This window comes from Dendrobates tinctorius, unplaced genomic scaffold (assembly GCF_039654945.1).
Source record: "Dendrobates tinctorius isolate UK_male_01 unplaced genomic scaffold, ASM3965494v1 ptg000241l, whole genome shotgun sequence".
In the NCBI taxonomy this organism is placed as follows: domain Eukaryota; kingdom Metazoa; phylum Chordata; class Amphibia; order Anura; family Dendrobatidae; genus Dendrobates; species Dendrobates tinctorius.
In genome coordinates, this window is record NW_027361908.1 from 14,796,878 (window position 1) to 14,816,193 (window position 19,316).

Consider the following 19,316-nt stretch of genomic DNA (forward strand, 5'->3'; position numbering starts at 1 on the left):
CAGTGATTTCTAATTTTTACAACAAAATTTACAAAACCATTTTTTTTAGGGACCATCTCACATTTGAAGTCACTTTGAGGGGTCTATATGGCAGAAAATATCCAAAAGTGACACTATTCTAAAAACTGCACCCCTCAAGCTACTCAAAACTACATTCAAGAAGATTATTAACCCTTCAGGTGCTTCACAGGAACTAAAGCAACGTGGAAGGAAAAAATGGACATTTTAATTTTTCCAACAAAATTTTTTTTTTTAGCATCAATTTTTTCATTTTCACCTGGGCAACAGGATAAAATGGATAATAAAGTTTGTTGGGCAATTTCTCCTGAGTACACCGATACCTCATATGTGGCCATAAACCACTGCTTGGGCGCACGACAGGGTCCAGAAGGGAAGGAGCGCCATTTGACTTTTGAATAGAAAATTATATCCAATTATTAGTGGACACCATGTCGTGTTTGGAGAGCCCCTGTGTGCCTAAATATTGGAGTATCCCCACAAATGACCCCATTTTGGAAACTAGACACCCCAAGGAACTTATCTAGATGCATAGTGAGCACTTTGAACCCCCAGGTACTTCACAAATTGAACTGTAAAAATGAAAAAGTACTTTTTTTTCACAAATAATTTCTTTTTGCCTTAATTTTTTCATTTTCACATGGGCAACAGGATAAAATGGATCCTAAAATTTGCTGGGCAATTGCTCCTGAGGACACCGATATCTCACATGTGGCCATAAACCACTGTTTGGGCACACGGCAGGGCCCTGAAGGGAAGGAGCGCCATTTGACTTTTGGAATGGAAAATTAGCTCCAAAAGTTAGCAGACACCATGTCGTGTTTGGAGAGCCCCTGGGTGCCTAAACATTGAAGTACCCCCACAAGTGACCCCATTTTGAAAACTAGACGCCCCAAGGAACTTATCTAGATGCACAGTGAGCACTTTGAACCCCCAGGTACTTCACAAATTGAACTGTAAAAATGAAAAAGTACTTTTTTTCACAAAAATTTTCTTTTCGCCTAAATTTTTTCATTTTCACATGGGCAACAGGATAAAATGGATCCTAAAATTTGTTGGGCAATTTCTCCTGAGTACACTGATACCTCATATGTGGTCATAAACCACTGTTTGGGCGCACAGCAGGGCCCTGAAGGGAAGAAGCGCCGTTTGACTTTTTGAATGGAAAGTTAGCGCCAATCATTAGCGGACACCAGGTCGCTTATGGAAAGTATGTAGTGTACGTCAGGTTGGTTTATGTGGTATAGTATGCACCACACACCCAGACACACACCAACCTGACGTGCACTACGCCACAAACACACCAACCTGCCACACTACATTAGGTTGGTGTGTGTGGTGTAGTGTATGTCAGGTTGGTGTGTGGTATAGTGTACTGTACGTCAGGTTGGTGTGTGTGGTATAGTATACACCACACACACACCAACCTGGCGTACACTACGCCACACACACCAACCTGACGTACACTACGCCACACCAACCTGACACTACATCAGGTTGGTGTGTGTGGTGTAGTGTACGTCAGGGTGGTGTGTGTGGTGTAGTATACACCACACACACACCAACCTGATGTACACTACACCACACACACACCAACCTGACGTACACTACGCCACACATACCAACCTGACACTACATCAGGTTGGTGTGTGTGGCGTAGTGTACGTCAGGTTGGTGTGTGGTGTAGTGTACGTCAGGCTGGTGTGTGTGGTGTAGTATACACCACACACACACACACCAACCTGACGTACACTACGCCACACACACACACACCAACCTGACGTACACTACGCCACAAATACCAACCTGATACTACATCTGGTTGGTGTGTGTGGCGTAGTGTACGTCAGGTTGGTGTGTGGTGTAGTGTCGTCAGGTTGGTGTGTGTGGTGTTGTGTATGTCAGGCTGGTGTGGGTAAGTTCTGTAGTGGAGTGTCAGGATGTGTTTAGTCCATAGACGTGTGATGAATTCTGAAGCATTCATTCAAACACAGTACAGGTTTGTCAGGACACGTTTCACATTGGAAACGAGTTTCCCTTCTTGTCCCCCTTTTATAGCATACCCGGCACGTTTTTTTTTCTCTCCTCTCGGGGAAAATGTTGCCCTGGTACCATACGGGAAACTTGAGTTCCAGGGGTGCTGGGGCGCACTCTGTCCTCCTCTCCAAAAATCATGGCCTTTATCACCGCCTCCTAGAATTCAAGGAAGGAGTGGTTCTGGCCTGCACATCGTGATAGCATGCATGCGTTATACAGTGCCATTTGTATGAGGTGCACAGCCAGTTTTTTGTACCACACCTTCGCCTTCCGCATCGCACTATAGGGCTGGAGGACTTGATCAGAAAGATCAACTTCCCCCATGTGATGGTTGTACGCCAGGACACAGTCCGGTTTGTGGACCGGTGCTGGGGTACCTTGAACGGTGGTGGCCGTGGTGCCGGGACCATGGATTGTGGTCAAGACAAAGATGTCTCTTTTGTCTTTGAACTTGACCACAAGCATGTTGCCGCTACATCGGGCTCGGTTCTCACCCTTTCGGAGAGGCTGCTCAATTAGCGGCAAAGGGAGACCCCTCTGGTTTCTGCGCACTTTACCGCAAGCGATGGTAGCTCTGGCAGAGAGGGAAATAGTGTGATGCTTGTATAAAAGTTATCAACGTACAGATGATAACCTTTATCAAGCAGAAGGTGGACCAAATCCCACACTATTTTCCCACTCACCCCCAGAGCAGGTGGACATTCTGGGGGCTGGATCCTACTGTCCTTTCATTGGTAAACTCTAAAGCTGAGAGTGTACCCTGAGGTACTCTCACACAGCTTGTAGAGTTTCATCCCGTACCTTACCCTTTTGCTGGGCAGGTACTGACGGAACTGAAGCCTCCCTTTGAAGTGGATGAGGGATTCATCCACACAAATTTCCCTTTCGGGAATGTACACTTCAGCAAACTTGTTGCTGAAGTGTTCGACGACTGGCCGAATTTTGAACAGTCTATCAAAATTCGGGTCATCGTGGGGAAGGCTTTCAGTGTTGTCCCTGAAATGAAGAAATTTATGAATAGCCTCAAAACATTTCGAGTCATAACCATGCCATATACTGGAGTTTGATATAAAATATCAGTACTCCAGTATTGACGAATTTCTGGTTTCTTCACAATCCCCATGTGAAGGACCAGTTCCCAATATTTAATCATTTCTACAGAGTTAATGGGACTCCAAGTAGAGAATGAAGAAATTGGGTGTTCAGCCAAAAATTGCTGGGCGTACAAGTTAGTTTGCTCCACCATGAGACTGACGATTGACTCCGAGAAAAAGACTTTGAAAAAGTCTATTTCCCTGAAGTTGGCAGTCTCAAACTGGATTCCTGATTGGGGAACGAAATCAGGAATCCGTGGAGCAAAATTTTCAGGGAAGGGGGTCCAGGAGGGAGACCTAGTGCTAGGTTGGGCGTGACTAGCACTAGGTTGGGGGAAACTCAAACTTGGCTGTGAGACTTCCTCCAAAGTCTCCAACTCTTCCTCTAAGGCCTCCGACTCTTCCTCCCTGGGCTCCAGACGATTTCTCGTCCTGCAACATCTTGGTGGTGGCAAGTCTGTGTTGCTGGAAGAGGAAGAGTGGGAGGAATAGAGAAAGGTGGGGTCCTCTCTCTCACTTTAAGTATCAGAGGCTATAATTTCATATGCCTCCTCAACTGAGTAGACCCTTTGGGACTGGGATGACTGGGATGAGTGGGACATTGTGCGTGTGTAAAAAACCTTTATTATAGTGTGCGTGTGTATGTGCGAGTGTTTGGTGAAACTTTTTACTGGAGGAATGGGCTGTCAGGAGGGGACTGTCAGGCGTGCGGGGGGCAGGAGGGGACTGTCAGGTGCGCGGGGGGCAGGAGGGGACTGTCAAGCGCGCGGGGGGCAGGAGGGGACTTTCAGGTGTGTGGGGGGCAGGAGGGGACTCTCAGGCACGTGGGGGGCAGGAGGGGACTGTCAGGCGTGCGGGGGCAGGAGGGGACTGTCAGGCGCGCGGGGGGCAGGAGGGGACTGTCAGGCGTGCGGGGGCAGGAGGGGACTGTCAGGCATGCGGGGGGCAGGAGGGGACTGTCAGGCATGCGGGGGGCAGGAGGGGACTGTCAGGCATGCGGGTGGCAGGAGGGGACTATCAGGTGCGCGGGGGGCAGGAGGGGACTGAGGAGTTGGAAGTGGAGATGGAACCAGCAGCAGTAGCAGGGGGGGTGATCAGGGGGTGATCAGGGGGGCAGCGGGTGATCAGGGGTGATCACTGGGGCTGGGGGATGGTCACCGGGGGCAGAAAGGGGCTGTCAGGCGCAGGAGGGCGCTGAGGACAATTAGGTGGAGATGGAACCAGCGGCGGCAGCAACAGTGGGGGTGATCAGGGGTGCAGGGGGATAATCAGGGGTGCAGGGGGATAATCAGGGGTGCAGGGGGATGATCAGAGGTGCAAGGGGATGATCTGGGGTGCAGGGGGATGATCAGGGGTGCAGGGGGATGATCACCAGGGGCAGAAGGAGGCTGTCAGGCGCGGGGCAGGCAGGAGGTGGCTGAGGAAATGGAGGTGGATATAAAAAACAGCAGCAGGGGTTAATAAGGGGGGCAGGGGTTGGTAGGGGGGCAGGGGTTGATGGGGGTGATCACTAGGGCTGAGGGGTGATCACGGGGGAGCTGTTAGGCACAGGAGGCGGCTGAGGAGCCTGCAGCAGCAGGGGGAATGATCAGCGGTGCTGGGGGATGATCAGGGGTGCTGGGTGATCACCAGGGGCAGAGGGGGGCTGTCAGGCATGGGGGGGCAGGAGGTGGCTGAGGAGATAAGGAAATAAAAACCTGCAGCAGCAGGGGTTAATCAGGGGGGCAGGGGTTAATCAGGGGGCATTGGTTAATGAGGTTGTCACTGGGGCTGAGTGGTGATCACGGGGCACAGGAAGGGGCTCTCAGGCACAGGAGGCAGTAGGCAGCTGAGGAGCTGTCAGAGCTGGAAACAGCAGGTGGATGATCGGGGGTGCTGGGGGAGATCGGGGGTGATGGGGGAGGATCAGGGGAGCAGGAGATGATCAGGGGGCAGGGGAGAGTGAGCAGAGGTGGGAGGGGCTGGAATTAGGCGGCGGGGCAGAGAAATATACTACCGGAGGGCAGTGGTGGCAGCATCGGCAGCGTCGATGACAACGGCGGCAATGAAAGCGGCAGCAGCGGCGGTGATCGCAGGTCAGGGCGGCAGTCAGGCACCTCGTTCCTCAGCTTCCACGGATGAGATGAAGTTGAGGAACGAGGCAGCCATGATTTTACTTCGCCCCTCCACATCTGATTGGAGGGCTAGCATCACATGGACGCTAGCTCCAATCAGATGCGAGGGGGTTGACAAAAAGGTCACTGGGAGTGATCGTATCCCCGGGGGGCGAAGCCATCCCCCTGGGGTCAAGTCTAGGTCCCCCTGTTACTGCGGGTCAGGTGAACTATCATTGAACCCACTCACCCAACCCGCAGGAGGGAGGTCTTTTCATGACGCAGCATAGGCGTCATGGGTCGTTTTGGCACGACTTTTCATGACGCCTATGTGGCGTCAAAGGTCATGAAGGGGTTAAGAACCATGACTTTTGTTGTTAAATGCAGCTAAGGCCTCTTTCACACTTCCGTTTTTGACCATCAGTCAAAATCTGCCAGTTTTTGAAAAAAACGGATCCGCCATTTTTTTGGCGGATCCGTTTTTTTCCCCATTGAGTTGCATTACCGGCGGATCTTGACTGATGGCCATCTGTTGGATCCGTTTTTTTGCGGATCCGCCAAAATGTTTGCGTCCGCCAGTATGCGTGGATGGACCCTGCAACTTTTTTTGGCTGTATGATCCGCATTTTACAGTGTGCATGCCCGGAGAAAGGAAGTCAGCCGGGGATTTAACCCTGAAATCCTTTCTGGCAGTGGAAAAAAAAATTCTCTCTCTCTCCCTCTCTCTATCTCTCTCTCCCTCTCCCTCTCTCTCTCTCCCCTTCCCGGACTGCGGTTCCTTTAAAATTCTGAATTCAACGGATCCGTCAAAAAAACGGTCCAGTGGCATCCGTTTGCATCAGTTACAAACGGATCCACTTTCCGCCATTTTTGCGGATTTTAACTGACAAGAAAAAACGGAAGTGTGAAAGAGGCCTAAGAAAATGCCAGGAAAAAACAACTAGAACAGCTAGACTTTATATGGAGTTAATCAGAATCATGAGATAATCATATCACAGATTCAGAGACGATGGAGAACTTAATTTCTCCATGTTCTCCATTGTCTCTGTGCGAGTACACAGACTTGTATGGGTGCACGTGATCCAATCATTGGAAGTACTTGTAGTTTTTTTTTTTCCATTAGCTTATATGTTAGAAACATCTCCCAACATATCCTGTGCCATCCATAATCCATAAACTGTTATTTTAATATACTAAAGTTATACATTTTTTAATATTATTATTTTTTAAACTCTAGTGTGTTATGATGGATATTTACTTTAGAACGGCTATATAACATTATACAAGTTTTATTTTTTTTACATGCAGTGTACAGTATACATCACTTACCTATATAGTATGAAAAGACTGAAGGCAGCACTCCTTTTCAATGAGAAAAAAATGTGTTTTTTATTTCAGCCCCACATGGTTGGTGACGTTTCAGCTCATGCATGAGCCGAAACGTCGCCAACCATGTGGGTCTGAAATAAAACCACATTTTTTCTCTTTGAAAAGGAGTGCTGCCTTCAGTCTTTTCATACTATATAGGTAAGTGATGTATGCAGTTTTTGCATATGTGAATTTTGGTTCTTGGGATAATTGCTTGGGAGGCTTGTGCACCTGAAGATTTTGGATTGTGCTGTTCCATTTTCTCTTGTTACCTATATAGTAGATATAATAACAATCCTTGTTAAAAAAGTTCATTTTCTTATTTTGATTTGTCTTATAGGTGGACGATTCATGGATTTCTAACTGCACCAAGTATGAGTGCGCAAAGACCGCTGTAGGTGCCATGATTCTGGGTTCTAGTGTTGTCTGCCCTCCTTTTAATAGCAGTGAATGTCTAAAGGTTTGTGTTGTCAGTATTAAAGACAATCATGGTTTAATCCACTATACTAGTAATATGTGCTGTGGACTTCCAAAATTTAATTTGTTCTTTATTTTGTTTTGGTAAAGTACTGATGTTTACAGCTAATTGTTAGCATCCAATAAGAAGTGTCCAACAGGTGGGTCCACTGTATGTCCAGATTGTTTTTCTTCCTTTTTTATAAAAAATAATCATCATACAAATGGCAGTGTTAGTAAATTCCAGTCGTTAAGCACCACCAATAAGTCATATCTAGATTTCACACATTATTTATACCCTGATGCTAATTAAATCAAATATACAAGCCTGACAATGCTCCTGAACTTATTTTCGTGTTGTCGGTTGCTGGAAGTGAGGTACAATAACAATTATAGGCAGCTATAAAGCTACACATTGTTTTCACAGTGTCACAATATATAAACTTTTCCTCCCTTTCTATTTTCTCCATGGCTTTCCTTTTATATTAATTGCAGTGCATGCATGATCTATAGCCCTCTGGGGCTGTAAGAATACTTAAAGATGTGGTCCGAAACTAACATTTCTTTTAATCCTAAATGTCTGTCTCTTTAATGGAATAATCTAATCTCTTTTATAATATACTTTAATGACATCACTTGCAGGGGCGGTCTCTTCTTGCTGGATTTTCTCCTTTTAAAGCGCACTGACAGTGTCAGCTCGTCACTTATCATCAGAGCCAATGAGAGAGCGCACTGTCACTAACCATTATAAATAATATTGCACATGACAAGATCCTAATGAGCATATGTCAGAATTGACAACTGACACATTCTCAGTTTAGCAGGGACTAAACAAGCCCCCAAAATGGATGTCAGTTATGACTAGAGTTGAGCGAATTTGTTCGAATACGGTTCTGAATATGATAAGCAGTAAATATTGCTTTTGCAATATTCGTCAAACACAGCCGACCATCGTTAGAGTCAATGGGAGTGGACAACACCGAATATGTTCAGAACGGAACATCAAACATACATTCGGCACGAATAGGGAACCAATATGGAATAAATATGGAAAATTCCAATTCGGCGACCAAATCCGAACAAATTTTCTCAACTCTATTTATGACGCTTTATTTTAGGGTGAAGCAGAGGCTGCAGCAGTTACCATAGTCTCTGCCCCCTGATGTCTCTTTTGAGTATCACAGCATGCACTGGGGGCTATCAGACAAGGCATCACCAAGCAGGAATAAGATAATAAAAAAAAAATAAAGCCGATTGATATAGTAGTGAGAAAACAATAGGGAATTTTTAAGCAAAGTATATTATAAAAGAGATTAGATTATTACATAATATAGACAGACATTTAGTATTAAACTCAATTTTAGTTTTGTACCACAATTTAAAAATATCTTTTTTATTAGATATAATATTCTACAAACTGTCAATAATGCAAGATTGGACCACAATTTTCTAAATGCTGTCCAATTTTCTGTACCCGTTACTACAAAACCCCTGTTGGCTCTCCTGACAAGTCTATTCTTGCAAATACTGTACTTGTGTTCTCTACAATGATGTTGAAACACTTTTTAGGTACTTATTCCTGGAAATATATGAAAAAAATAATTAAACTTAACTGAGTATTATAGGTTTTGGTATTACTCATCTTGACAGATATTAGAAATAGCACTGGACTTATTGATTCAATTTTATCATTTCAATAGATGCATTTTAACCATTTTTATTGTGTGGTAGTAATATCTAAAAGTGAGTATTTTGTTATGGCTTAATTGGAAATCATAAGTGCAGATTCTCACCCCGTAAAAAAACATGTACTAAACTTAACACTGCAATAAATTATTAAGAATCCTTGTAATTGAGACAGATTAAGGTAGGTGCTATACCATGCACATAAAGTTTAAGAAGCCCAGTTCAATATGTGGTGCTCAGTATCCATATGTGATAAATAGACCAGGATTATATACAAAATACCGTAGGTAGCATAAAGTCTGAGAATAGGCACAGCACTCACTAATAATCTCTTGAAGCTTGTATTCCATCAAAAATGCAAGAGTTCCCTGTCTATTGGGACTAAGGCTGGGGTCACACTGCGTTATGGAAGTCCATTTAACAGACTGCGTTACACAGCGGCATAACGCGGTGTAACGCAGTCCGTTAACGCTGCCATTGACCCTAATTATGTGGCGCATCGTGACGCATGCTGTAAAGCGGCGCGAGTTCGCGATGTGCCGTCGTTCACTGACGGAGCCTCGGACGGGGGCTTCAGTGTCTGAGGCTCCATCACTGCTAGCGCTGATGAATCATCAGCGCTAGCGGTATAGCAGAACGCAACCCGTCAATGCTATGCGTTGAACGGGCTGTGTTGACGCTATGTGAACCTAGCCTAACAGGCTTGGAAAGGCTTTTGACTACAGAAACCTCCATTATGGCTATTTCTCGTCTCTTGTGATGCTTCTACAAGTGCTGTATTCTGCATGGAGGAAGCCTTGTAAGCCATTCTTCCCAAAGGTCATGGAATTTATGTTTTCTTAATATGGAAATTGTCTCTTCAGAGAGGACCAGGGCTAGAACTCTAGTTCCACCTACCGGAGGTAGCACTCCTAAAAGTCAATATCGACCCTGTAACAAGCATTGTCATATGACTTAGGATAAAAGCCAAAACCCAAATCTAGACACTGTGTTCCAGGGTATTGCCCCTCGTTAGTACAAAGTATGAGATCTGATTTGGCTGGGTGAGAGGCTAAGGCCGGGATCACACATGCGAGGAATACGGCCGAGTCTCGCATGTTAATACCCGGCACTGCCGCCGGCACTCAGGAGCGGATCGTTCAGCTGCATAGCAATACATGGAGCCACACGCTCTGCTTCCAAGTGCTGTCGGCAGTGCCGGGTATTAAGATGCGAGACTCGGCCATATTCCTCGCATGTGTGATCCTGGCCTAAGATTAGAATCGGTAATGACTTGTAGGATTTCTACTTCCAATAGGTGACACTAAAGTTCAAGTGAAGTCATCTACCTCTCTGAAGAGACAATTTGTATATTTAAGTTCGCAGAGGAGCATGCAAGGTGTTTAAGTCTCCTTATACTGGCATGTCACTCTCCACAAGGAGAAACCTTACCCCTTAGATGCCTGTTTTCTTGATGGAATAAACACTTAAAAGATAATTAGCCAGTGCCTTGCCTATTCTTGAACTTTGCAATAAATTAATAAATCTACTTTAAAATTAAAAAGATCAAAAATGTTGAGCACATTATTTTTTGATTTGTCATTTTCATTTACTTTTAGAATGGAGGCGGTATACAGACGTATAATGATGGCTGCTGCAAGATATGTAAGTGCACAAAGCTGCATTGTATGCTAGTCTATGCTTTATATTGGAGAGCTGTGGTTTATTTAACTCACTTGCTGGGACATAAGAAAGGGAAGAAGCATGCAGTGGCCACCCTAATCAAGTTTTATTTCTTTAACCACTAGCACTCACAGGCCTTGCTTTTTCATGGCTTACTACCTGGTGAATGATTTAACCTCACTGTTCTGGAGTATAACTTTTTCCCTGAAAAAAACAAAGAGGAGCGGCAATAGCACATATCTGAGTCACATTAATTTAGTGTGAAACAAAAAGCTATAACTATTACAAGCCAATATACATTATAGACTTGGAACTCCAAAATATTCAGCCAATGAATCTAAACCAATAGCTAGAGAGGTATAAATATTGAGGCTACATTTAGTACAGTTGACCACATGGCGAAACTTATCTTATTGTTACTCTATAATAATAATCATTCCACAAATGAAAAAAACCATCACTGTCTTAGTATATATATTAGATAGAAATTCTATATTAAAGTTTACACACACCTGTTAAAATGCTGGGTTTTTGTCATATAAAAAGAGTCATGCCCAAAAAGACAAAAAAGAATCATTTCAGAGTTTTTCCACCTTGAGAAATAAACTGAAATAATTTTAAGTGGGGAAAAAGAAGTAACAAAATTAAAATAATAAATGTGAGCACTCTCTTATAATTGGGGATGTGGTTGTGTTCAGAATTAGCCGATAACATTTAAGGGCCCGTTACACACAGCAATCTCGCTGGCGAGATCGCTGATTTTGTGACACATCAGCGATCTCTCCAGCGAGATCGCTGTGTGTGACATCCAGCAGCATTCAACCCCCCCTGCCGGGTATCGCTGATCGTGCTGGATCATCCTGGGCCATTTTTTCATCGCTGGCCTCCCGCTGGTCAGCGCGCATCGCTGCGTGTGGCAGCGGGAGCCAGCGATGAGCGACGCTGTACGCTGGTTACCAATGTAAACATCAGGTTTCTAAGGGCTGTGGGGCCCTTAGAAACCCGATGTTTACCCTAGATACCAGCGTGCACTGCAGGAAGGGCGGGAGGTGGAGGCAGAGCGGCGCACAGACCGGAGTAGCTCTGCTATCTGCTACTCCGGTCCGTCAGACCAGAGTAGCAGATGGCAGAACTACGCCGGTTTGTCTGTGTGCCACCCTGCCTCCACCTTCCACCCTGCCTGCAGTGCACGCTGGTATCTAGGGTAAACATTGGGTCTCTAAGGGCCCCACAGCCCTTAGAAACCCGATGTTTACGTTGGTAACCAGCGTGCTAGCTGGTCCTGATCGCTGGAGGGGCTGTCTATGTGACAGCTCACCAGCGATCAGTTAACAATGTCCCAGCGATCCCATCCACGTCGGATCGTGGGTGGGATCGCTGGGACATCGCTATGTGTAACGGTACCCTTACTGTTAAATAGTAATTATTACACAACTGCCATCATTTAAAGTGATTCTGATTAGCCCCATATAAGGTTTAGCTGTTCAAGTAGGATTTCAGTTGCATTTTTTCAGCCACCGTCTGTAAACAGCTTACAACACAATAAAGGGATCTCATTTTTGAAAGTTATCCATCAGTAGAAGGGTATAATATTTTTTCAAAATTATATATCTCACGAACACTATGAAGCTGGTCATCAAGAAATGGCTTAAATTTGGCACAACAGTGACATTACCTAGTCCTTCAAAAATTGATGTAAAGACAAAAAGAAAATTAGTCTTGGAGCCTACCAGGAGACCTAGAGCAACATTAAAAGAACTGCAGGAATTTCTGGCAAGTAATAATTGTATACTGCATATGACAATAATCTCCCAGGATGGTAAGATGGAAGCCTTTTCTTACAAAGAAAAACTTCTGTGTTTTGCTAAAACTTACATCGAATCTGCCAAAAGCAAATGTTTTATGGTCTGATGAGACCAAGGTGAAACTGTTTGGTCATAATTCCAAGATATGTTTGGCCAATGCTGCGCATCACTAAATGAACACCATGCCCTCATTGAGGCGTGGTGGAGGCAGCATTATATTTAGGGACTGTTTTTGAGCATCTTGTACTGGGGCTTTAGTCAAGTGGATTGCATTCTAAACAGTTCCCAGTATTAGAAAATTTTGTATCAGGCCTCTGCTAAAAAGCAGAAGATGAATTTCACCTTTCAGCAGGCCATGACCCTATGCATTCCACCAAATCAACAAAAGAATGGCTTCTCCAGAAGAAGTTTAAGTTTTGAGATGGCCCAGCCAGAGCCAAGATCTGAATTGAAAATCTGTGGGTTGTCCTAAGAAGGGCTATACATAGGATATGCTCTCACAATCTCACAGAGTTGTAGCACTGCTGCAAGACAGTGTGGCCAAAGACTGTCAATTCTAGATATGCCATGCTGATACTGGAAAAGACTAAATGCTGTCTTAAACTCAAAAGATACTTCAACAAAGCATTAATGTAAGAGTGTGCATATTTATGCAGCCACAAATATTTACCATAGTTCTTCATTCCTTTTCCCACCCAAAAAGATTCCAGATTGTGAATTGTACAGATTATAGGTCACATTAGGAGTGGCAAAAGTTCTGAAATGATTGTTCTTGGTATAATTTTTTTGTACTTTGAAAAAACCTGGCACTTGAACAAGGGCTTGTAAAATTTTCATAGCCACAGTGTATATAAAATACAATTGGAGCAAAACGAAATTTTATCAGGTAAAGTGAAGCAAAATCATGTTCACATTAGCATTTCTTAGATGTATCAGCTGAGCTCACATCTAATATTTGCAGTGAAAAAAAATCTGCATTTATGGTTTATTATCTTGAAATGAACATTTATCACCTACAGTATCTCCTGTATTAAAGCCTGGGGTCTCAGCTCTGTAACTTTCACAAATCAATGGAACAAGAGTCTGAAGACCCCTGTTCTTCATTGCTGCATGAACGCAGTGAAAAAGAGTTGGCCGTAAAGTATGTGCTGCTCAATTCAAAGTTTATAAGACAGCTGAGTACAGTACTAAGTTTTCCTTAAAATCTTTATCAAAATGTTTCTACCATTTAGTTGCTTCAGAGTTTTTGCCAGTCCCTTTTCTAGCTTAGTTATCTCCAAAAATATTACTGTTCTGAAGCTTCTGTCTGCTTCCCTCTTCCTTTTTTATTGTTAAATGGAATCTGTCACCTCATTTTTGCACCGCCATCAGGGGCTTTTCTACAGCATTCTGTAATGCTGTAGATAAGCCCCCGGTGTAACCTGAAAGATAAGAAAGACGCGTTAGATTATACTCACCCGGGGGTCCGGTCCGATGGGTGTCGCGGTCCAGTCCAGCGCCTCCCATCTTCTAGCGATGACGTCCTCCTCCTTACTTCTGCTGCAGCTCCTATGCAGGCGTACTAAATCTGCCCTATTGAGGGCAGAGTAAATTACTGCAGTACGCAGGTGCCGGGAAAAGTCAGAGAGGTCTGGCGCCTGCGCACTGCAGTACTTTACTCTGCCCTCAACAGGGCAGATGCCTGCGCAGAAACCGCAACAGAAGTAAGGAGGAGGACGTTATCTCCAGAAGATGGGAGGCGCCGGCCTGTCCGTGACACCCATCAGACCGGACCATGCCCCCCGGTGAGTATAATCTAACTCGTTTTTCTTATCTTTCAGGTTATATCGGGGGGCTTATCTACAGCATTACAGAATACTGTAGATAAGCCCCTGATGGCGGTGCCGGCAGCTGATAGGGCAAAAAATAGGTGACAGATTTCCTTTAAGAGATAGCAGTAGGAATGGATTGTACACAGATCTGCACAATGTGGATAGGGAAAAAACTGAGTACAGTCTCAAGGAAGGCAGAAAAAACAGACTATAGATAAAGAGGAAAGCAATAAAGAGGAAAAATAAGTGCAAGATAAAAGCTGTGTTATTACATCAGCTAATATAGACAGCAATACTTTCAATACAGACAAACATAACATCCAGCCTTTATTACTGTGCAAGTCACAATATGACTACTAGGAGAGAAACATTCTAAACTTGGATTTGGCTGCAAACTGCATATCAGGGGGTCAGGGTATGAATAAAGGAATGAAGACTGCATCTTAGTCCAATTCTATTACATTAATGTAGCCACTATTATATTTAGAAATATTTTTTCAATGTCAAATGTGTCCATAGCCTTTAAAACTACATCAAAATCACTTGTCATCAAAACTATCAAAACCTTGACACAAAGTGAAAAATGCACTAAAAAGAGCTTAAGGACAAATTATTATTTTTGGAAAACAAATACAAATAATCACTTAATTTAATGGATCTGTATAAAATAATACTAGTGTGAACCAAACTAAATAAATTGTCAAATTCTACAATCAGAAATTAGATAGTTAAAACTCTTTAAGCATATCTTACATACAGTTTAGAATGATAAGTTTTGTATTATAGGCAATATTTAAACAGTCAATAAACGTATTTTATTTTTATATGCTTTTGCGACAAGACCAATTTCACATTTTTATTTTATTCTGCTCCTCCATTGCACAATAATTTGGTTATAACTTTGTAACAAGTAGTTCTTATGTTTGAAGACCTTACTTGAGTTGCCCAGGATTAGAAAAAAAACAAACACTGCTCTCATGTCTTAGGGTCCTTTTTCACTTAGCGATGCACCAGCGATCCCGACAACGACCTGGTAAGGATCGCTGGTGCGTCGCTAAATGGTCGCTAGTAAGCTGCCAAACAGGCAGATCTCTTCAGCGACGCAGCAACATCCAGCAATCCTCGACGGTCATTGGTACTTTGTCACACAGCAGATTTTCTGAATGATTTCAGCCTGCGTCCCTGAGTTCTGCGTCGCCAATGAGGTCGCTCGTCGGGTCAAACACAGCGATGCACGTTGGCCAGCGGGACGCCGACGATGAAAAAATGGCCCAGGACATTCGAGCACGATCAGCGCTATCCAGCAGGGGGGCCGGTTGCCGCTGCATGTCCCATGTAGTGAGATCACTGGCGAGGTCGCTGTTGCGTCACAAAATCGGTGACGCTTCAGCGATCCCGCTATGTGAGACGGGGGCTTTAGTATTTGGCACCTAATGATCTAACCTTAGTTAAATCTTAGTGGGTGTTTTCACTAGGGGGGTGTTTACTTCTTCACCCTGGATAAAGTTGCTATCTGATAACACTCACTGGGACTTCACAAAGATTAAAAGTTAACTCATTAGGTGCCAAATACTTTGATTGCTAATATCTCCGCAACAGAGAGACGAAATAAAAAAAACAACAACAAAGAAAAACATTTTATTCCATTCTGCAGGCACTATTATAGTGTGTCCAGCTCAACATGTCAAATTTGGTGAAAAGTCCTCTTGAGTTAAGCAAATATGTTTGGAATCGGTGGCCGAATCTGAACTTGCCATATTCGGGCCATTTTGGTACCCTATTCGTGTCGAATTTATGTTTGATGATCGATTCCGAACATATTTGTTCATTTCTACTCCCATTGACTCCAATGACGTTCGGTTGTGTTCGGCGAATATTGAAAAAACAATATTCGGCGCCAATCATAATCGGAACCGAATTTTGAAAAATTTGCTCAACTCTACTCTTGAACTGACATATCAGGCATAGCCTATGACGAGCATGGCGATGTTTCTGGAAACTAATAAATACTTTTTCTAATCCTGTACAACCACATTAGTCTTCCTGCTCATTAAGGCTTGGGCTACACAACGACTTGTGTCATGCAGCAGCATTTCTCTGAAAAGTCTATTTTAGACTTGTAGAGTAAAATAAGCACTCAAGTTGCAGAGAAGTATTTGCATGCCACAACGTGACACCACAGGAAATCATTCCATCCAATGTTGCAATGTATGGCTGTGATTTCAGTGTGGCATGACACACGTCGCCACGTAGACCTAGCCTGAGAGTTATAGTGCAAACTGTTCCGACACTCATCCCCATGTGAAAAAAAAAATTAAAAAATAACAAATTGCACCCAAACTGAAAAATATTTTCAATATTGTTCTGAAAATGCAAACACATTGACCGTTATTAATATAATTTGCTAATCTAACTTATAAATATTAAAATAAAGATTATTTGAAACTGGTTACACAAAAAAATCCAGCAGAAAGCCAATGTTATACTTCAGAAAAATAATCTACTTTAAACTAAACCAGTAACATGCTATACTTTATCTGCTAATAAAACAATAACCAAAAGCATGTGCTCTGTGGGTAGGACAATACACTTAAAGACATGGCTTGCAAATGTAAGGGTTGTAATGGGCAAGACTAAATAAAGCTTGATTAAATGCATGCAGAGTGAGTCCATGTATTTAATTCTTACCTTGCCATAACCTCTTTGCAATTTAAAGATGTAAATCCTTCCATGCCTGCGGATGTAAGTCAGGAACTTCTGGTGTGATATTTTAGAATACATTGCAAGTTGAAAATGGATTAAATTTAATTTTCTCAATTGTAGACACGAGATATCGCTTGGCAGTGTAAGAATTAATGAACATGTTATTTGTGTAAAAAAAAAATGTTTAATTTTACAAAAATCTTATATTCCTAACAATTCTGCCAGGTTCTGGAATGGGTGTATTACCCTTTACCATTACCCCCGTAGTTCCTACTGCTAAAATAAATTGTGAACCAGGTACTATTATTATTTCATGAATTTCACTGTACTTTTCTTACTGTAATGGCTGACTGATGGCAATTTATGAAATGAGCTTTGTGGGGCTAATGAACAGCTGTAGTAATTAAGCATATTATACCAATCTTGCACTGCATAGAAATCATCATAACTCTTGCAAAGGGTAGTAGAAATCCGCATGCAGTTAACAACAATAAAACTCTGCATGTATTTGTTTTTCTATGTATTGATGCATGTTCTTTCTACAATGTCTTCATTAAACACAGTTTTTGAAATTCTTGTCATACACAAAATGATCAATATATTGGCTGTAAACGTGCCATGAGCTAGAAAGTTCTTATTCCCATATGGCAATGTAGATGTTACAATGTGGTTAAAAGTTTAATATCCAATTTTTGCTAACTAGGTTGATTTGTCTGAAATGTTGTTACTTCTGACCTGTTTTTTACTTTAGCCAGGTCTTCTAGTTTAAACAACTTTCCCCACCAAAGGCATTAACATGTCTACAGGATATTCAAAGTGTCTAATTAGTGGGGTCACTCACTAATCAGATGAATAGTTGCTACCATATCCAGGTAGACATTAAATGAAGAGGTGGTCGATTAGATCTCTCTATAATAGTATTAAAGGTCCATGACTGTTTCTATAAAGCCGATTGCAAAAGAGTGTGACTCAGACATGTGTGGCCACCTCTCATTTTAATCTCTGTCTGGATTCACCACCTCCTTGATTTATAAATTGGTGGTCAGGAGATGCCTATAATTCTAGAGGTAGGGACCAGAGGTGGGTTTTCCAACAAATAGTGCACAATATTAATTCCCAAAAAGCTGTAATACTATGTAAAATGTAAAGAAACCAAAAATACAATGATTTGGAAATCTCTGATAGCCATATTTCTTCATTACAGAATATAGAACGCAAATAAGAAGGTGAAAGTCAAATATTTTTGCATTTCCTTTGACAAAAATTAACTCATATACAAATTATTCATGTTTATTTCCTTTTTACAACAGCTTGTATACATCTGAGAAGTGAGGAGACCAATTGATGGAATATTGAGAGAGTCCCATTATTGTCTGATGTTCAACAGCTCTTGGTCTTCTTTTCATTTCATATCGCACCAAATGTTTTTTATTGGTGAAAGGTTTGGCCTGCAGGAGGCCAGTTCATCAACCAAACTCTGTTTCTGTGAAGCCATGCTGTTGTGATGGATGTAGTACATGGTTTAGCATTGTCTTGCTGAAATACCAAGGCCTTCACAGAAATTGATGTCTGGACAACTTGAGTGCAATAGTGTTTATCCACATAACAGTGTAAAGAAGAAAGCGGTAGTTGTGTGAGACACAACACTAGTAAAGTTTTGAATAAGAGGTTTTCCATCTGCTGCAGCTCCACAGGTTGGCAGACCCAATGTGGTAATTAGGCAATCAGAGATGTGGGTCATGTGATTTGCACAACTGAAACATACTTGGTTTTAATTCAGTGTCACCTGTAACATAGTTTGAAGACTTCTATTGAATTAGAACTCACCACCTCTCGTGGTAGCCTGTTCCACTCATTGGTCACTCTGTCAAAGTTGGGAGAGACAGGGTTAAATCCCAGCTCTGCAGTGTTTGACTAGAAGCACTTGTATTGTTTCTGTAAGAAGCAGGAGGTAGATTCATTGTGTGGCAGTCTCATGAGGGAGTGTCCGTCTGCAGGATAGAGCATAGGTGAATGTGTTAGCTGGTGAAAGTACAGGCCATGTGCACCAGACTGGATGTGTCTTGGAATTGAAGAGAGAGGCAAGCTAGAATCTCTCTCTGAGAAAATACAGCACAGGCCATGTTCAGAGACCTGCAAGTATCAGTAGTTGCTATGGACAATAGCTGTTTTGTTTGCCCGAGCTGGGGCTAGCTCAGCCCTGTATGAGTAGCCAGGGTCCATTCTGTTTTATTAGTGGCTGGACTAGGCTAGGGATTTATGTTTATGAGTTTGGTGCTGTGCTTCCTGTGAAAAGCCCGTGTTTGGACAAAAACTGCATTGCCTGTGTGAATGCTACCTAATGACTAATACCAACTAGAAAGAGTGAATCCCTACACGCCTGACCAACCTGTATACCACAAGCACTCAGTACTGACCATTTGCCTTATCCATTGTGCAGATGGAGCTCTGAATATTTTGATGATATTACAGTATGTACTGTGGATATTGCGATATTAATTCTTTTTTAGCTATTATGTTGAAAAACATTTTTCTGCAATTGTTCCACAATGTTTAGATGCAATTGTTGAAGCTTTGACCATC

At 42.8% G+C, this 19,316-nt stretch overlaps 1 protein-coding gene across 1 annotated transcript in view; it reads left to right on the forward strand.

Moving 5' to 3' along the window:
* OTOGL (otogelin like) overlaps nt 1-19,316 on the forward strand; it is a 356,745-nt gene that overhangs the window by 325,498 nt on the left and 11,931 nt on the right. Inside the window, exons 54-55 of the mRNA XM_073556969.1 lie at nt 6,951-7,070; nt 10,351-10,396. Coding sequence (XP_073413070.1) covers nt 6,951-7,070; nt 10,351-10,396 — 166 coding nt within the window. The remainder of the gene's footprint in view (nt 1-6,950; nt 7,071-10,350; nt 10,397-19,316) is intronic.